The sequence below is a fragment of the Podarcis pityusensis genome, assembly GCF_964106645.2.
Source record: "Podarcis pityusensis genome assembly, chromosome: 4".
NCBI lineage: Eukaryota > Metazoa > Chordata > Lepidosauria > Squamata > Lacertidae > Podarcis > Podarcis pityusensis.
The window spans coordinates 65,674,078-65,693,367 of NC_138027.1; the positions used below are offsets into that span (position 1 = coordinate 65,674,078).

General features: G+C 39.2%; 1 protein-coding gene across 5 annotated transcripts in view; it reads left to right on the forward strand.

Moving 5' to 3' along the window:
• The window catches only part of SH3KBP1 (SH3 domain containing kinase binding protein 1), a 136,156-nt gene extending 119,055 nt beyond the window's left edge, over positions 1-17,101 (forward strand). For all 5 annotated transcript variants that reach the window (XM_081001638.1, XM_081001640.1, XM_081001637.1 and 2 more), the window contains 5 exons: positions 6,866-6,975; positions 8,354-8,479; positions 10,272-10,537; positions 11,341-11,404; positions 13,997-17,101. In XM_081001638.1, the coding sequence (XP_080857764.1) occupies positions 6,866-6,975; positions 8,354-8,479; positions 10,272-10,537; positions 11,341-11,404; positions 13,997-14,038 (608 nt within the window). In that variant the 3' untranslated portion in view covers positions 14,039-17,101. The remainder of the gene's footprint in view (positions 1-6,865; positions 6,976-8,353; positions 8,480-10,271; positions 10,538-11,340; positions 11,405-13,996) is intronic.
• Positions 17,102-19,290: the final 2,189 nt, after the last annotated feature.

Sequence of the window (19,290 nt, forward strand, 5' to 3'; positions counted from 1 at the left end):
AAACATAATTAAGAATATAAACAGCCATATACTGAGGCACAGAATTAAATAACTAAAGAATTAAAGCAACGCACAGTTCTGTTATCATACTAGAAAATGAATAGTGTGAAGAGTGAATCGATTAAAATATTTGTGGGTCATGCTAGACCTTTAGTGAACATGATGGAGGACAGAAATACTTAAGATTTATATACTCAAATTGATTTGGGACAGATTAAATAAAAGTGAACATGTGTGTGAGGTGAGAGATGTTCTCACAATTGCCTTGGCCATTTACATAGTGATAACCCCAACAAGAAGAGGGTGAAATTCAGCTGCTACCTTTATAGGGTAATTTGAACACAGTTTGGACCAGAAATAATAGCTGTTGGCAAGTTTGTTTTGTAAAAGAAAACAAAAATCACATCACATTATCATGAAGGGAAATAGCATAGCATTGTAGTATCCTGCAATCGGCTTGGACAGGGAAGCATTTTGTTTAACATCTTGAAGAGCTGTCGTCCCATCTGGGTTTACCATGACCGACTAACATCAGTGACTCTGTCTTAACCTTCTCTGCTGACTGCTAAGTTCTGGTCATCATTTGTGTGAACATGGTTACCCAGAGGATAAATATGTTTGATGTAATTTTCTTGGCGTGAAGACTTAGGGTATTTATATCTAATAGGGTTGGATTACTAAACCAGTGAATGGTGGATAGATTTTCTTTTTTGTTGTTGTTCTGATTTAAATATTTGTATGTAAGATATGTTCCAGCTGTATCTGTGGCTCACACTTCCTTCTTTTTTAAAAAAAAGTTTGTTAGTCTTAACTGTTAAGTGTGTCTTTAGAAATCTATTCCCTTTACTCCTCACACCTTTTTTTTTCTTTTCTCTTCTTTTTCTACATTTCCAGTGATGCCTTTCTTTTCCTTTCCACTCACATTTCTTCAAGCTTTCCCCATTTACATCCCTTTACCATGGGTAATTCTTCTTCACTTGATGATGGTAAGGCTTTTTCACCTTCTGTCTGTCCTGTCATTATTTTTCCTGAAAATGAGTGGTATATTCTTACCATTCTCCTGACATCCTGTTGTATGCTGTGCTGTTGCAGATATTATTATTATTATTATTATTATTATTATTTCTATACCACCCTTTATCCTAGGATCACAGAGTGGTTTAAAATATAAAAACACAAACTACATAACAAAGTCAAATGTCAAAGAAAACAACAATTACCAGACTTTTAGAAGACATCTGAAGGCAGCCCTGTTTAGGGAAGCTTTTAATGTTTGATGCATTACTGTATTTTAATATTTTGTTGGAAGCCACCCAGAGTTGCTAGGGAAGTCCAGCCAGATGGGCGGGGTATAAATAATAAATTACTACTACTACTACTACTACTACTACTACTATTAAGTAACAAACTAAAACAATACCCCCACAACAGTTTAAAAGGCCATAGCTTGTTTAATTAGCCAGAGGCCTGGGAGAAGAGGAATGTTTTTCTTTAAAGAAGGTGCCAGGCAAGCCTCCCTCGGGAGAGCATTCCACAAATGCAGAGCCATGGCAGAAAAGGCCCATTCTCATGCTGCCCCCCTCTAGATCCCCTGTGGAGGAGGCACACAAAGAAGGGCCTCAGATGACGATATGGGGCAGTTCATATGGGGAGAGGTGGTCCTTGAGGTATTGATGTCCTGAGCTGTTTAAGGCTTTATAGGTCAAAACCAGCACTCTGAATTGGGCCCAGAAATTAACTGGCAGCCAGTGCAGTAAAGCCAGGATTGGCATTATATGTTCAAATCACCTTCCCCCAGTGAACAACCTGACCACTGAATTCTGCAGCAGCTGAAGTTTCCAAACCATATTCAAAGGCAGCCCCACATATAACACAGTTCAGTAATATAACCTAGATGTTACCAGAGCATAGATGGCTATCTAGTTTGGTAGATGAAGAGGTGTTGCATATTTTTCAATTTTAATGCCTCTGAAAATATTTTATTGGTTTATGCATTTCCATTATGCATACAGTGTCAAATCATTTGTTGTGAAATGGTTTGCTCACCTAAAGTTTTAATACATATGTTTTTGGAGCATCACTGTAAGTTAAATCAGTAGCATGGTTAAAATACCTCAATCTCACCTTTACTATAAAATAAATGCATGCAACTTGGACCAGTACAGCATTTAATTCCTTTGGGGGGGGGATGCTCAATGCACATACAAAGATTCTATTAATGGGAGTGTTCTCCCATTAATAGAACAGAACAAGGAAGCCACAGTATACCAGCAGCCTCATCTGCTTATTGGACCAACTGATTGCTGCAGGTGTGCAGATATTATTTTAAAATAACTAGAATTTTCCAAGCATTTTAAATAAGAAAATAACCTTTCCTGCTATGATTTTAATGTGATGTTTTCAGGTCCTGTAGAATGAACCAACTTGAAAGGTTATTCATGCCTTATGTGCCCTAATTTCCAGAGAAGGTGCATGAATTTTGTGCAGATTAAAGAAATGCCAAAACCTAGCAAGGTGCTGATAAGTTCATTGTGTCAAGAGAAGGATTATTTTGCTCACATTTGTAGACGGAATGTGAGCAAAACACATGAAGCATGCTCAAAATTAGGGAATAATGGGAAATAGTGCTCAGTTTTTAGTATGGTGGTTCTACATTACAATTTCCATGGAATTGCATTAGAGTGAATTTGTTAATTGTATGTCTGTAATGGGCACATGTTTCAGAAATTATTTTTCTCTAGCATAAGAAACTACCAATCAAGTCCTTAAGGCTGAAGTACAAAATAGGTTTTCAATCCCTATTTTTCAGATGTAAAATGAAGTAAATATGCATTCCTTTTAAGTTTGTGTATGAAGCTTATGAACACCCGAGACTTGCTTTGTAGTTATAATTATGAATAACAATTGCTTTAACTATTACCTTGTTTTGAGGCCAGTTTTGTTAAATGTAAGTGAAGTTTAGAATCGTAGTGGTGTTTACAAAAAAATGAATTAAAATGACCTCCCATTTTCTATTTTTAGGGAGAGGGTGGGCGAGTAGTGATATTATCCAGTGGCAATTGTTGTTGTGTCACATCATGCTCCCTGAAGTGAATGAAATTTAGCACAATGTGCTGGTATATCAATAATAAAGCCACAGTTCTATAACGCAACAAGCAGCAAAGTGTGAATCGCGCGTAAGAATGTGGAACAAAAGCCCTAGCACAATAATCAGGAAAACAAATGTAATATTACCCACGTTTGAATTCAGCTGTAGTTACACATACATAAATCCATTTAAAACTGACTCCTCCTACGTCACAACTGAGGAGAAGTAATTGGGACTACTCCAATGACTCCTAAGATAGAGAGTCCTATTAGTGATGTGCAGACCTTGCCTTCTCTGTCAGGCAGTCTCTAAGAACACTTTTTCTACTAGCATTTAACAGGGATACGCAATAAACGCAAATGGGTGAAGCATGTCCCCACAACTAATTATACCTTACCTTTATGAACAAGGATGGGGCTAAAGAATCATGGGCAGGGCTTACTACATATAGGCAGTGCTTTTTTCTGGGGGTACGCAGGGGTAAGCATACCCCTAAACAGTTTGTGAATCTAAGTTTGGCCTCACTGAGGGACAGTATTTCAATATGAGTAGGAAAATGAGAGTACCCCTAAACATTTTTTTTAGAAAAAAAAGGACTGTACAGTGGTAACTCGGGTTACATATGCTTCAGGTTACAGACACTTCAGGTTACAGACTCCGCTAACCCAGAAATAGTACCTCAGGTTAAGAACTTTGCTTCAGGATGAGAACAGAAATTGTGCTCCGGCGGTGCGGCGGCAGCGGGAAGCCCCATTAGCTAAATTGGTGCTTCAGGTTAAGAACAGCTTCAGGTTAAGAACGGACCTCCGGAACGAATTAAGTACTTAACCTGAGGTACCACTGTATATAGGAGAACCTTGCAGGGCCAGACATCAGCTGGAAATGTCAGAATTTCCTACTAATGAGATCAGGAGGCAGAGAAAGCTACTAATCCTATGTTTCCATGCAACTAGTGACTGTCCACAGAGAGAATCATTTGGTAGAGAAGGGCAGCCTGTGGTGTTGTTGTTGTTGTTTTCTGCTGCTGCTGCTGTTTTGTGGAAGGGGAGCTGGCTTATGGCAGGGGCAGAAAGAGGTTATCGAACTACAGCGGAGGAAATGTGCAATCGAAGTTTAACTTTCATTTGCTTTTAGCATTTACTGACAGCAAGACATGAACCTGTAACCCTTTCCTACGTGTGACTTGCATGACCTTGACTGTGTCCCTGCTGATGTAACTTGATTGCACACTTCCAAAGCAGATTATGTACTGCTCAAAAAAAAAGTATTAATAGGAGTGATGAAGAAAGATATACTAGTATGTGGATAAGCTAGTGTTCAGTACTCGTGTCATTGAGTTCTTTCCAACTTACTATCAGCAGTTAACTATTTGAGAAAAGCTGCTTGGCATAACAAATGAAAGTAAAATATGTGGGTTGGACCCATAGTTAGTGAGTGGAAGTCATGCAGAAGTTCTCTCCCCCCCCCCCCGTGGTGTCCTTCTGTGCCCCTCCCCCTAGTTTCTTCTGAAGCTCCATTAGGAAAGGTTGTCTGGGGACTCAGAGGTGCAGGGCGGAAGCCCCATAGCACGAATAGCCTTCCACTCATGCAGTTCTGGATCCAGCCCGTTATGAGCTAATCTTTGCTGTCCCATTTCTGTATATGAGCATTCTATAGAGACTGAAAAGAAACCAAAAGGTCAGAATCAAGCTTGCTGTGACTTGTTTTACTCAGCTGCCAAATTGATCAAGTTTGACAATACTAAATACTTTATTTGTGTATTTTTTATGGAAATAAATTTTGCTTTGGATCATAAATTTACACTACACTCTTGGGCATCACAAACATAATAGGAACCTCTCGGTACATTATTGTATCATCTTATCTCTGTAAGGATCAACTTGCAACTTCATACTCTGTCAAATACTGACTGACAGCATGTGTAACATTTCACTTTGGTAAGGACAGCCTGCATCCTTCAGGACCTAAAGGAACGATTAGAAGAAGACCTTTTAGGAGTGAAAGGGAGCAGTTGCTTGCAGGCTGAGGGAAGCAAATTGCCTGGATACTTCACTCTTGAGACGGGGCCTTTGCAAAGTGATGCTACCAACTTTTGTAGGCTCTTTTAAAAAACACAAAATAAAGAAAATAAAGCAATTTTAAAATTTAAGTATGCATTCTGATTAATTTGGCTTATTAAATTGTTGCCAGCTAAGATTATTATTGTCATTATTATTACTTGTGAAAATGATATTAAATTATTCATTGACCCTAAGTACAGTATTGGATATTAAACTGTCTTTGCTTGTTTGTTTGTTTGTTTGTTTGTTTGTTTGTTTGTTTGTTTACTGCATATCATGCCCTTTAATATGTTTTAAAGTAGGGTTGTATTTTTTTCTTGATTTTACTGTTTTATCTTTTAATAAATGCATTGAGGGGTGTGGTTTTTTTCTTCTTCTTACAATCAAGCAGTATATAAATTTTATGAAATAAGAAAACAAACAAACAAATATCCATACTCCGAAGGAACACAAGCCTTATGAGGAACAGTTGAAGGAGCTGGGTATGTTTAGCATGGGAAAGAGGAGATTGAGAGGAGATGCAAATATCTAAATGGCTGTCACATGGAAGTGGGAACCAGCTTGTTTTCTTCTGCTCTGGAGGGTAGGACTCGAGGCAATGGCTTCAAGTTACAAGAAAGGAGATTCCGACTAAACATTAGGAAGAACCTTTTTGACCATTGGAGCTTTTCGACAGTGGAATGGACTCCCTTGGAAACATAGGAGCCACCTGCCAGGCGCCAAGGTCCCTTCGCCCAACCAATAAAATATTTGATGGGGCTGGTTCCCCCCCCCCCCCCAGTTGATGGGCATTGCCATTCACATGGGGTGTGTGGCCGCATCTTGTGATCAATTATGCGGGACAAGACTTACCTGCCTCCCCCCAATATTTTATTCAAGTTGGCACTCCTGCTTGGGAGGTGGTGGACTCTCCTTTTTTTGGAGGTTTTTAAGCAGAAGTTGGATGGCCCATCTGTGATAGATGCTTTAGTTGAGATTCCTGCATTGGTTGAACTAGATGACCCTCAGGGTCCTTCCAGCTCTACAATCCTATGATTCTATGATTGCTTTTGAAAGTATAGTTGGATATAAAGCAAAGGTGCATAGGTTACTTCAATCTTAATGGGATGAAATCAAATGAGGATGAACTATAACTTCAATCAACTCCAAGTATGGGCTATGCTGGCTGAGACTGATGGGAATTCAAGTCCAATGGCCTCTGGAGGGCCACAGGTCCCCCACTTGTGCTCTGTAGGAAAATTCAGAGTCCAGTTGATGCCAGCCAGCCAGCCCCGCCTGTTACCCTTCTCTAAGAAAGATTGGGTTTCTCACTGACTGTACATGATGTGTTCAATGTCCTTTCTTGCTGGGGATTATGGAGCTTCTGCGTTAACCCCATGATCTCTGGCAGCAAAACCTATGTACCTTTTAAAATATCTAAACACATTTTAACTACTTAGTTTTCAGTTATTTTCAGCTAGAGTGTTTTTTTTAAATGCTAGCTAGCCTGAGTATGTTTTAAATAAAAATGTATATAAATGTGCATAAAACAATCCTGGATCAAGGATCTTTTTACAAAGGGGTTCTGCTGGGAAACCTGGATTTGACAGAATGGAAATACAGAAATACAATGTAATATGTGAATGTAGTTTAAATATCTCATTTGTCATCTTCTTGAGTTGACTCCATGATTTGACAGTGTCTAATGTGTATGCATATATATATTCATGTTTTTAAGATCTGGAAGGTTTTGATTCCGTAATACCAGTTGCTGAGAAGCTCAGTCACCCAACAACTACTAGACCAAAAGCTACTGGCAGAAGACCTCCTTCACAATCATTCACATCTGTAAGTATCCTCTATGAACTGGATATTTAAGAACATAGGACACTGAGTCAGACAATTGGTCTATTTCCTGTCTTGTCTATAATGGCAGGCAGTGACTCTGCGGGGTTTCAGACAGGAATATTTGCTGCACTACATTGGAGGTGCCAGGGATTGAACCTATGGCCCTTCTTTATCACACCTATTGTAGTTTTAAAATCTCATTTGTTTCCTTATTGAGTGACTTGGTAATTTTGACAGTGTGTGGTATATAGATATATATTTTCATGTTTTTAAGATTATCCAATTCCCTAAGTGGTTTAACCCTGGGAGGCAGGAGGAAGTACTCAGTATTTGCTTGACTCACATCTACTTACAATGAGGTTTCTTGCTTTGTCAGTGTCGCTGTTAGATTTCTTGCAGCATACCTATAATTTCTCTCTCTTTTTTTGGTCTCTTCTTTAGCTCAATTGCAAACACGCAATCATGCTTTGATGCTTGTTTGCAAATGTTCTTTGGATTGGAGCCACACAAAAAAAGAGTGGAAAGAAAATATTTGCTAAATCCATTTGCGCCTAGGCAAGGATTCACACAGTTCAATGCCCATTTTATCAGCAGTTCTTATGCCTCTCTTTGTGCAGGAGGTTTCACAAAAACAGTAAAATATATTTTGTGCAATGCTCTTATCATGAGGTGTAAAAACATGCCTTCTGCCTCAGGAAGATGCCTTCCATCATAGAGTAGCCCTTTTGGATCCAACTTTGCAGGTGCAATGCATATGGAGAAATTTCCAACATACTAATTTGGATTACTAAATTAATAGGGAAGGTATTAAGAGACTCTGAGAACCTCATTTCCCTGAATAAGGAGAGGCCTCTCTCATCTTTGGCCCCATTTGCACCAAAGTTGCTTGGGAAGAGGGATTGGTTGTTAAACCACTCTGGGAATTGTGGCTATGTGATGGGAATGGGGTTTCCTAACAATTCTCGTCACCCTTAACAAACTACAATAGCCAGGATTCTTTGTGGGAAGCCAGGACTCTTGAAAGCGGTATGATACTGCTTTAAATGTAGAGTGCAGATGAGGCCTTTATTGGAATATTCTGCCACCTGCTGTCCCATCCCCTTTCCCCATTGTGAAGCTTGCTGCCACTGCTACCACCCCTTGGGCACAGAGGAAGGGGATAACAGGAGTGGAGTGTGACTAGAATCAAGGCAAGAGAACCCTGCTTAGTTCTTACTCCATGCTTTTCAAAAGCTTGTGTAGAGTATGGTCCACAGTATATTTAGTAGTATACACATTTTGTATCAGGGATTAGGTCTACCAATGCTTCTGTCATGTTGAAAGTTAGTCTGTTACATTTAAGTATTTGTAGAAAGAAAATACTTCTGTGTTTCCACAGTCTTCACTTTCAAGTCCTGACTTCTTTGATTCGCCAAGTCCTGAAGATGAAAAGGAGGAACATGTTTCTCTTCCGCACAAAGTAGCTGAACCATTAAAGAAAGCAAAGACTGTTACAATATCACTAGTAAGTGATTTAGGTTGTTTGTATCAATAGCAAGGGCTGTTACTTGTGGTTGCTAATGTAATTATGGTGTTGCTGTTTTGGGGCACAGGTAAGTACAGTATAATATGTCCATTAATATGCACAATCTGATTTGTATGGTCTTTCCACTTCAAAGTTGGGGTGCATGATCTCCTGATTTCCACAGTTATTCCCCCTTCCTAAAAGGGTGAAAGGAAAATCAACATAATATGTACACACAGATCACACACAGTTTGATGTGTTTGGTGATAAATCCATATGATCATAAGTACAATTCCATGTTCCACCGCATACAAGCTATTGCTAAGATGTCAGACATCTGAGCAATTCCATGGTGACTTGTCCAGAGAATTTAACGTCTAGGCAATGATTTGAGCAACGTCTCTCATTTTTCAAACTTAGTTTTCTGCCTCCAGTGCCTTTCCAATGGGGGCAAGTATAGCCCCATTTAGCAAACCAAACTATGTCTTCTAAAATGTTTGAGGACAGAGTTCTTTTACTTGTGCAGACATTTATTCATTCTCATTTCAGACTTTTAGAATGCAATCCTATACCTGCCTATTCAGAACTAAGTCTCACTGAGTTCAGTTGGGCTTATTCCCAGAAAAGTTGTTATAAGATTGCAGTCATACACATTCTACATTATAGGAGGTATTATAAGACACATTTAGCAGCGAGACTACTTTTGTTTTAGAAATTCCATTTCCTTCCATAACCTTCTAAAGAACCTAAAGGCTTAAGTAATAGGAACAAAGGAAGCTGTCATTCCAAAGCAAGGGCAGACATGAGTCTTGTGGGATCTACTTTGATGGATCTCAGGCTTCTAGTAAAAACAGTCAGAGCCAGGCTCAAAAGATACACACTTAGAAGTCAAGAATTCTGTTCCCAGGGTTTTGTTTTTGAGTACCAGAACATAACCCTTTCACACAGAAATCTGCTCCTGATTATCCCCACCGTCACCACCTACAGTTGTCTTAATTTCATCTCTATCCTTTTTTGTGGCAGGGTTTGTATCATTTTGTTGTTGCTGTTATAATAACAGTTGGAGTCAGAAATCCTTGATGACCTGTTTTGAATTCACTGGAGATCTACCAATAGAGCCCTATCTACCCATCCCTGCCTTATACTGGTTAGACTATTTGTCCCCACTTTCCCTGATCCCACCTACTACCTGAAATTATTTTAACTAAACATTCTAATGATTGAATCCAAGTCCTTCTGCTTGCCAAACATGTTCTCTGCCACTGAGTTGTGATCTCTCTCTGTATGGTTATTATATAACCGTATAATGATGGTTTTAGCACTTCTGCATTCAGAGCCAAATTGATTAGTTACATTTTATATTTAAAAACAAGAAACAAAACAGCCAAGTGCTATTATATAATTTTGAATTATTTCATGTCACAGGAGAAATTCTTGTTTGTGCGAGTGGGCCCTGTTGTCTTTTGCATATTTTCCCCACACACATCCTGACCCAGTTTCTGGTGACATTTTTCATTGGTCAGTAATAGCAATTCAGAATGAAATTTGCCCAGCAGCATTCCCATGGGTGACAGCTCCTGGCAGGCTCACGTCAGCATGATGTTAAGATCAATTTGGAAAGATGTCTTTGAGAAGCTGTGCTATTTACATTGTGGCCGATTCTTATGGAACATCTGGACAGGATTTCTTCAGCATAGCTGGGCAGAAGAGGAGGGGGAAAACATAGGAGACTGGAGCTCGTTTTCTTGTTAGCATTCTAATGTTTGGGTGCGGTATTGTCGTTTTTTTATAGGTATCTGATAACAAAGCTTCACTGCCTGCCAAGCCAGGAGGCTTAACAAGTGGAAGTAATCTTCCATCTTCGTTATCATCCTCATCTGCACTTCATCCAGTTTCAGCAGGAACAACAGGTCATAGGTCAAATTCCCCATCTTTGTTCAGCAGTGAAGGAAAGCCAAAGACTGACCAATCCAGCCAAGGTGAAGCAGCTTTGGATGAGTTAAGAACACAAGTGAAGGAGCTGCGAACTATCATTGAAACAATGAAAGACCAGCAGAAGTGAGTGTTACTGTATCGCTGGAGGGTGTAGACTCTCCCCTTTCCATACATTACCCCATGTGAGCCAGATCCCTTTGTGTCCATTAATAACTTTTTATGTGTTTGCATGATTTGTCTTTTTCTTTGGATTAGCCTTCCTCAACCTGGTGCCTTCCTGATGCTTTGGACTACACCAATCAGCTCCAGCCAACATAACCATGCCAGCAATGGCTGATGGGAGTTGTAGACCAGAACATCTGGAGGGCACCAGGTGGTTTACAGATAGATGAAAATGTATGAACGATGGATTTAGAGCTTCTGTATTCAGAGCCAAACTGATTAGTTATGGTGGAGAACTTTATTGCATTTTTCAGTTCTTTTAGCTTAAAAAGTTCTTTTAGCTTAAAAAGTGTTTTAAAAAGTGCCATGTTTTCGTTTACCTGGAGAGGTTGCTGACTAATCTTCCCCAAATTATTTTGAAAGATGGGTAACATCCCTACTATACTTACCTATCTTACATCATGCTATATTTTCTCAAGATGCTGCTACTTTGAGGACACTAATTCATACCACAATGAATTCTGCTGGTATTAGTCATTTTAAAGGATTTTATGCCTTCTATAATCTCTGTTTTCAGTAGGGTTTATTCTTCTTTTGCCATGCCTGAAAACAGGAGATACTTTTCAGTTTTTCCAGGAACAGCAATTCTGCTGAGCTGAGTTAGGTACTATATATTATAGGGAAAGGAGTGGGACTTTCTTCACACCTACCTTCCTAAGCAGCTGCCTGCTGTTCCTATTCACTTCCTATTTTGCTTTTTCTAGAAAAGAGATTAAACAATTGCTGTCTGAATTAGATGAAGAAAAGAAGATCCGGCTACGATTACAGGTACTTATATCATATATGGCCTTAGACAACTTTATAGAAAGAGAACAATTTTCATGGAAAATAAAAATAGAAGATAAAAACTCCTAATGCAAACATAATCCTGCTAATATTTAATCTGTTTAAGTTGGTTAAAGGTAAAGGTAAAGGGACCCCTGACCATTAGGTCCAGTCGTGGCCGACTCTGGGGTTGTGGCGCTCATCTCGCTTTATTGGCTGAGGAAGCCGGCGTACAGCTTCCAGGTCATGTGGCCAGCATGACTAAGCTGCTTCTGGCAAACCAGAGCAGCGCACGGAAATGCCATTTACCTTCAAGCCGGAGCGATACCTATTTATCTACTTGCACTTTGACGTGCTTTCGAACTGCTAGGTTGGCAGGAGCAGAGACCGAGCAACGGGAGCTCTCCCCGTTGCAGGGATTCGAACTGCCGACCTTCTGATCAGCAAGTCCCAGGCTCTGTTGTTTAACCCACAGTGCCATCCGTGTCCCTTTAAGTTGGTTAAGATGAAACAAATACAAAAAGATGTGAAACTGTAAGAATTTTGTTTGTTTTACTGATGGTAGTTTATCATTTATTTTGTGTTGCAACTTACCCTGGAAGGAAGGGCAGGCTATAAATCTTTTAAATAATAAACAAAACATGATATTTCCTACCTGCCCACCCCCTGCTCAATATTAAGATGTTTTGCAGCATCCAAGACCTGAAATAATACTATCCACAAAGCATTTTGATTTCCAGAAACAGTAAAAAAATCAATAAAGTAACTATGGTTTATTATAAATGGGGTGAATAAGTGACCATAGTGCTGGGAAATGTGTATTAATCCTTTCTGCTCACACTTGTCTTCTTCCCCACAAGTTGCTGTTTGTTCAAAGTTTTGATGAGTTGTGTAAGTGCATGCATGTGCAGTATCACATGCCTCCATATCTCAAAATGAAATACTACATATTAGTCTACATATGCTAAACATTTAGTGCTTTTCTGAAAAGCGCACAATAATTGTGAAAAGTTAAACTATGTTGTTGTGCTAATATTAAAGCAGGAAACTGGTAAGCCCTGTTTGGGCATTCAGATTACTCGCGTGTAAACAGCTGTATGAAGGGGAGAGCTGCTAAGCCCTGCTCTCCTCCACTATATCATCATCATCCCTTTTATAGTTCTCCACAAGTTTGATGGATCGTGGTATGATCTTTTTAGTGAAGGGAACGTTCCTGGGGAGGGGGAGTTCCACACTGTAACAAAAACTTCATACAGAAATAATTTCTAAGGCCTTCTTTGAGAAGGAATGAGGAAGTTCTGACCCTACAGAAGCTGTTGGATTCAGCCCAGCCAGCATGAGCAAGTTACAGGTGATGTGAGTTCAATAGCATATGGAAAGCCACAGGTTCCTCATCCCTGCTCTAGACTATAACATTCAGAGCTGCCTTCGTGGCAGAGAGACACCTGACCAGTATAGTTAGATTCTATGGAGGAAATCCAACAATTGGCCAAACACAAAGGTTTTCAAATCAAACTGTACCACCTCATTGAGCCCGTTGTTAATAATATTGATGTTCTGCAGCTGCCTGTAGAGTGCATATTGTGGTCTGTTGAATAGCTGATGCTTCTAGAAGCTTGTAAGCAGGGTATCAAAGCAAAAGCCTCTGAACACAGAGGTCTCATTTAGATATCATGACTGAAACCTAAAGGTCCATCTTCCATGGATCTGTCCAACTCAGCTTTTGGCAACCTGCTACTATCCAGATGCTTTTGCCTACAACTCCCATCAGCCCTAGGCTGCTGTTGGGAGCTGTCGTCCAAAACATTTGAAGGGCACCGAGTTGCTGAAGGCTAATCTAACTTTAATTAGAAGGAAAAAAGGGGGGGATAGCCATTATGATATCCTTCTGTTAATGAATTAATATAAATGCATAATATACTCATTTACCTACTTACTTTAATTTGCTGTGAACCTCCCACCCATCAAATTCATTGCAGAATCCAGAGTTCTAATAATAAACTTTCTCTTCCTCTGTTCCTTCTGTACCAGTCATTATTTTAAGAACCTCTCTAACCTATACTCAAAGAGCAATCCAATCTCCCTATTGACATGGTTTGGAAGTGGGAGAGTTGTGCCTCCGCCAACCCGGCCAGACTCTACTGGCGGCTCAGTGAAGGACCATTTTTCTGCCCACTGCCACCTTCCACCTGGCCATCATGAGAGGTGTTGCTCACAAATGCAGCAGTGGCTGTGCTTCTGCCAATCAGGGGGTTGGATTTCAAGACTTAGTCATCTTGGGCTTTTTACAGAATTCTCCATCACATTATGCTTTCCCTTATTGGTTCCATCCTTTCCACGTAGGATTTTCTGAGCCGTATACAGTATTCTGAATGGGGACAGCAACATGCTTTGTATGAATATAATGACAGTATGGTACTAGCAGTGTTATTTTCCGAGTAATTTCTGACATTGACTTGAAGAAGAAGAAGAAGATACAGTATGCTGCCACTGCCTAGCTAGAAGGATGTATTAGGCATTGGGCAATATTAACATTTGATTCAAAAGCGAATTGCGTGGAAATGGTTTAAACTGGAACTTTTTGTCCTTCTACAGATGGAAGTTAATGATATAAAGAAAGCTCTTCAATCAAAGTGAATTCTGGATAGATGGAATGTTGTATTGTTCATCGTGACAGAGACTTTTATGCCCCAGACAAAATAACTTTGTGCCAAATGATTAAAGATCTGCCTACACCCCTTTGTTTGAACAACTAGCACAAGAGTTTTAATAGCACAACACAAATTCCAGCGAAGAAGAGGAATTTCCATGTGGCTTGGTTATCGCACTGTTGTGACTGAAATTCTTCTTACTGTGCTAAAATCTTCTCTACTTCAAGTTCACAGGCAATTGAAAACTCAGGCAGTTTAGTTCATAGTGGTACTATTTTAATGATGTTTTCCATAAGTAAAATCTACTTCAGGTTTATCAGTTTACAGGTTTTATGATTTTGACTTTTTAAATTGTCTTTTGTCACACAGATTCTTAAAATGTTTGTATTGCATATAGCCAGAAATGAATGTTGATATCTGGGTGAGGAGTCCTTTATTTGTTTCTCTCTCTCTTTCTCTCTCTTTCTCTCTCTTTCTCTCTTGCTTCACATAGAACAGCTTTATGTGTTGTTTTAAATACGATTACATATGCAATCTTTTGTCCAAAAATTATCTACAAGATGAATCTTAAGTTTGTGTACAAATAGTGTATTTAAAAGGAAAAAAAATGAAGATAAATTGGTCTTTGCAATGATTTGTGCCTTCTTTTGCCAAACACTGATTGGAGCTGGTTGTAGACCAGGTCTTAGAAATGTAGCTATCACAATGAGGCCTGACAGTCCACTAGAGGTCACTCTTTCAGTATTTTAGCTGCTTGCTCCTAAGAGAACATGTTTGGGGTTTTTTTTGTTTTTGCTAAGGTGGTATAATGACCACAGCATGTTGAAGCAGCTTTCTTTCAACAACTGTGGCTTATTCAACTGAGAATTCACTGCTGCTTGATTTCATTCGAACTTTAAACACTTGCTTTCATCTCTAGGTTTGCACATCTTGGGTGAACAGAATATGCATAATCTAAGAGCAAAAATGAATAAAATATAAAACAACAAGAGAGAGTTGTATTATTTCATGCACAGATATTGTGCAGTATTAACCCGGTGTTTAATATCAATTGCTACATCTATCGTGAACTTCGTAATGTGGGGAAATGGTGTGATTTTTGTATGACGGCATCCTAGAAGCTGGGCTTTCTTTCCTAGGGTTACAGAAAAGCAGTATTTAACTCATCTATTTATAGATAGTGAGAATCTCAGATTTCAAGGTAAATTGAGTGTATGTGCACACGTGCACAATCTAAAAATAGTTCATGACAAAAACTGTAATTTCCTATTTTAATAATAGATTGCATTATTAATACAATCCTATGTGTGTCTACTCAGATGTAAATCCAATTCAATGAAAATTATTCCCAGATAAGTGTGCATAGGACTGCAGCCTCACACTTACTAAGAGAGTAAGCCCCATTGAATTTAGTGAGACCTACTTTTGAGAAAACACACATAGGATTGGTTTGTGTGTTTCCTTGTACAATTAAGGTATTTGTGCTGCTGAAACATCCACTTGTTGCTGTCCAGTGGTGTTTTGGCTCTGCTCTGTGGTCAGAGCTATGAAGTTTACATTAAATATCACACGGTGACTCTGTTTATCATATCACATGACCATTTAGCATTCTCCTCTCCCCCACCTTAGGAATTCAGAGTTGTTTGTTTGACTTCTAGTTTGATTTTAATTGGCTTGAAAGCTTCCAACATGATGGTAATCTCTATAAAGATTTCTATAGTTCAGTTCCAGGAAGATGGAACAGCAGGTTTTAGATTTAGTGATGCATCAGAATCCTTGTGTTAATCATGTCTATTTCTTACTTACTACTTAACTTTAACACAATCACTAATTGAACATTTTTCACTGTGATACCTCTATGATTTTAAAGCTGCATTACGATCTCTGTATTCAGAAAACCAAACCCATTTTGATCAATATATTTCCATCGTGCTTTAAGCATGAGGAAATTTTGTGAAATCAACTCCTTGATCGTCACAACTGCCATGTGTTCTAAGAGGTTGGTAGTATTCTTTACTATTTTACAGAATAAACTATTGCCCAGTCCTAAGACTAGCTAGTGCTTGAGATATTGTGCTGTAACAAATGCACCAATGCAGTGCTACATGATTTAGCATTGCAGTAAAATACAAGCCAGCTCAAAGTGCTTAGGAATGGACAGAAGGCAAATAGAAGCATGCCAAAAGTCTGGGTTTCAGCATGTGGTCACGACACCTCTTCAGTGGCATGCTATTTTGAATGTTTTACAGGAAACAGGTGCTTTTAACATACACATGTGTCCATGTTGAGGATCTCCCATGTGTACCAAACTGGGGCAAGTAAATGAATATGCAAAGTTGCCATGAGACAGAGCTTCTCAAAGCCACTTGTAGAAAATGGATTCATATAGAAGCCGCTTCCATGTGGTTGCATTGCACATTGCTCTGATAACAACTGAGGAAAACCCCATGTCAGTTGAAACATTTGGTTCCTTTTCCTGCTACCATCACTTTTTGGGGGGGGGGGGCGCTGAGGATGTACATCTATATACAAAGGTTACCAATTGAAGGCCGGACCTGATCGTCTCAATGTGTGGCACCCACACAACAGTGGTAGCATATTAATTAGACCTATGGATGATATAGGCTCTTGTTTCCAACCAGGTCTTTATAGATCTCTTGTAGTTTTCTAGCAATAAGAATTTATAGCTACTAACTTAAAAATTAAGAATTTGACAGGCAGACAAGTAATGCTTCTAAATTTACAGATATTTGAAACTTGAGATTGTAGGATAGCATAGTGGATTTCTGATTTCACTCACCTGGAAAACTAACTTTGAATAATTACAGTATGGGTTCAAACACAGGGCCGTGTTATTTTTTTGTGGGGAGTGGGACAGAGGGACCTATCTTAATTCAGCATTGTCTGACCTGAAATCAGGTTCTCTATTTCCCCCCCTTCTTTCTCCCCTTCCTGTTGCAATGGTACATTGTCATTTTATAAAACTGTATTGAGGAGTCCAACGTATTGTGTGATTTGTAAAATAAGATTAAATGAGATTTTGTGGAAATACCTTGTTTAAAGCTTTGTTGTTCTTGGAAAGATGAATTATCGCTTATTCTGCATTATAGTTACAAAATAGGAAGCATTTTTCAAAGAAATTACACTTCCAGTGCTTTAAAAGAAATGACCAATTATTCATTTACAGCCATTGTTATAATGTAGTTATGCCAGAAATATTTATTTTTCTCATCAAAGCAAATAGAAAGGAACACACTGCAACTTCATCTTGAACTGAAGGTGTCTACTTTTGTTGGAATTGCCATGAATTGCCTTCAGTGGGCACAGATGAAGCACAAATTTGGTGCTAGTTCTATTAAGCAACTTTTGCTTGCATTTTATTTCATGGTGAATTCAAGTTGCTTTAGTCATTATGCATAGCTAAGTTTGTTTTATAACTCATATTTAATATATGTTTGCATTGCATAATTCTGACATGTTTCCTTATATAATTTACTAAAACTTTGTGTATCTACAATTTCCTTTTTGTTCAAAATCTCAAATTAAGGCAACTCCTTAGTATTACAGCACAATCTATATACCAACTCTGAGTTCAGTGTAACATGTAGATAAATAAACTATTTAGACATCTGTGTTCCATGCTATCCTGGACCACTAGAATTCCTGGCAAATGGGGATGGGTTTACCTCTGGAACACTGCAGTTAAATATATTAAACTAGAGAAAATGCACAAATGTTTTCTTCCCTGCAACAAAACCAATATTTGTGCAAATAGTTTGCACACTATGGCCTGGTTTGCATAAAACAGTAGGCCAAACTATAGCTTACCAAGGCCTTACAAATTTATGAGCTAAAGAGGAGCTTTGCAGCTTCTTTGTTGCTGCTTTATTCTTCATTGAACTAAGCTCAGCTTTGGCTTATCATGTTGTCCAAATTTGGGCTTCTGGTTAAGTTGTTTCCTCACTAACCATGAGCTGTAGCTGAGTAAAAAAGGATTGGACTGCCTGCCCCATCCCTGTCCCTAACACACACACACCCCTAAGCAAAGTTGCTTAGTCTTTTTGCCACCTCCTCCTTGGTGTAGAAAACACGAGTAAGCCCTTACAGCTACTAACCTGAAAACTCTTCTTATTGAGTTCCCATACCAGACAGTGACTCCCAAAAGCTGACGCTTGCAGCCACCTTTGCAGCCAATGTGATTATAGAAAATGCAATTGTATAATAATGGGGGGAGTTCAAGACTGCTTCCCAAGTAAAATATTTGCTTGCTGTTTTAAAAGAACTAAGCCAAGACTTGAGAGACCCAAGCTACAAAAATTTATCCCATTTCCCCTCAAGTTAGAGAAACATATATAGAAAAGAAAGAAAATATATATAGAAAAGAATCAGTCTTTTCCTTCATTCAGTTAATTGTGTTTTTGAGAGACTGATTCATTTGGCTGGAGGAAGAGTAAACATTGGTTCTCTGTGGTTTTTGCATTATCTAGTGTAGCTCTAGCTCCTCAGTAGTTGTAATTGTGTATCCTTTCTCAGCTGATCCCAGGCAGATGGCAAAAAAGTTAAGTACCAGCACCTGTTAAAAGGTTGCTCAGCTACTGCTAATGAAAGTCAGGTCAGCCTGCAGCAAAGGGGAAATGGCTCTGCAGATCTCCAAGTGTAGTGGATGGAACAGGAAAGGTAAGTTTCCAAAGTCCTTAACGGAAGGTCTGAAAAGCCATAGCAGTGGCAAAGTGCATCTTGCAGTACACTACAGTGGGCCAATAGTATGAGGTGATTCATTGTGTTGTGAAGTAGACAAAATGATCTCTCCTCTAGACTTTTATGTCTTTTTTCCTAATGGGTTTTTGAAAACTGGTGGGGGCTCTCAAGTGGTATGTGCAGGTCACACCTACCAGCCAGTGTTTGGGCTTAACTAGCAGGATGAGTTTGTGTGCGTGCATGCGCATAACATGAAAGAAATTGCCTGGCAGTTTGATTTTGGGCAGCAAGAGAAGCAGGCTGTTGCATCTAGCTAGCAAGAAGCAGCATTGGGGTAAGCTGCAAACATACGCAATTGCTTAAGCCTTTGATGAACCCATGATCCTTTAAAGATGGGACATTGTCTGGCTTGCTGCCTACAGTGCACAGCTTTGTATATTTGTAAATAAGCGCATCTTACAAAAATGCCACCGGTCTTTAGTACTTCTTGGCCCTTGCAGGAGAACCACGCCTGAGACTGGCTGCTACAGCCCACCCCAG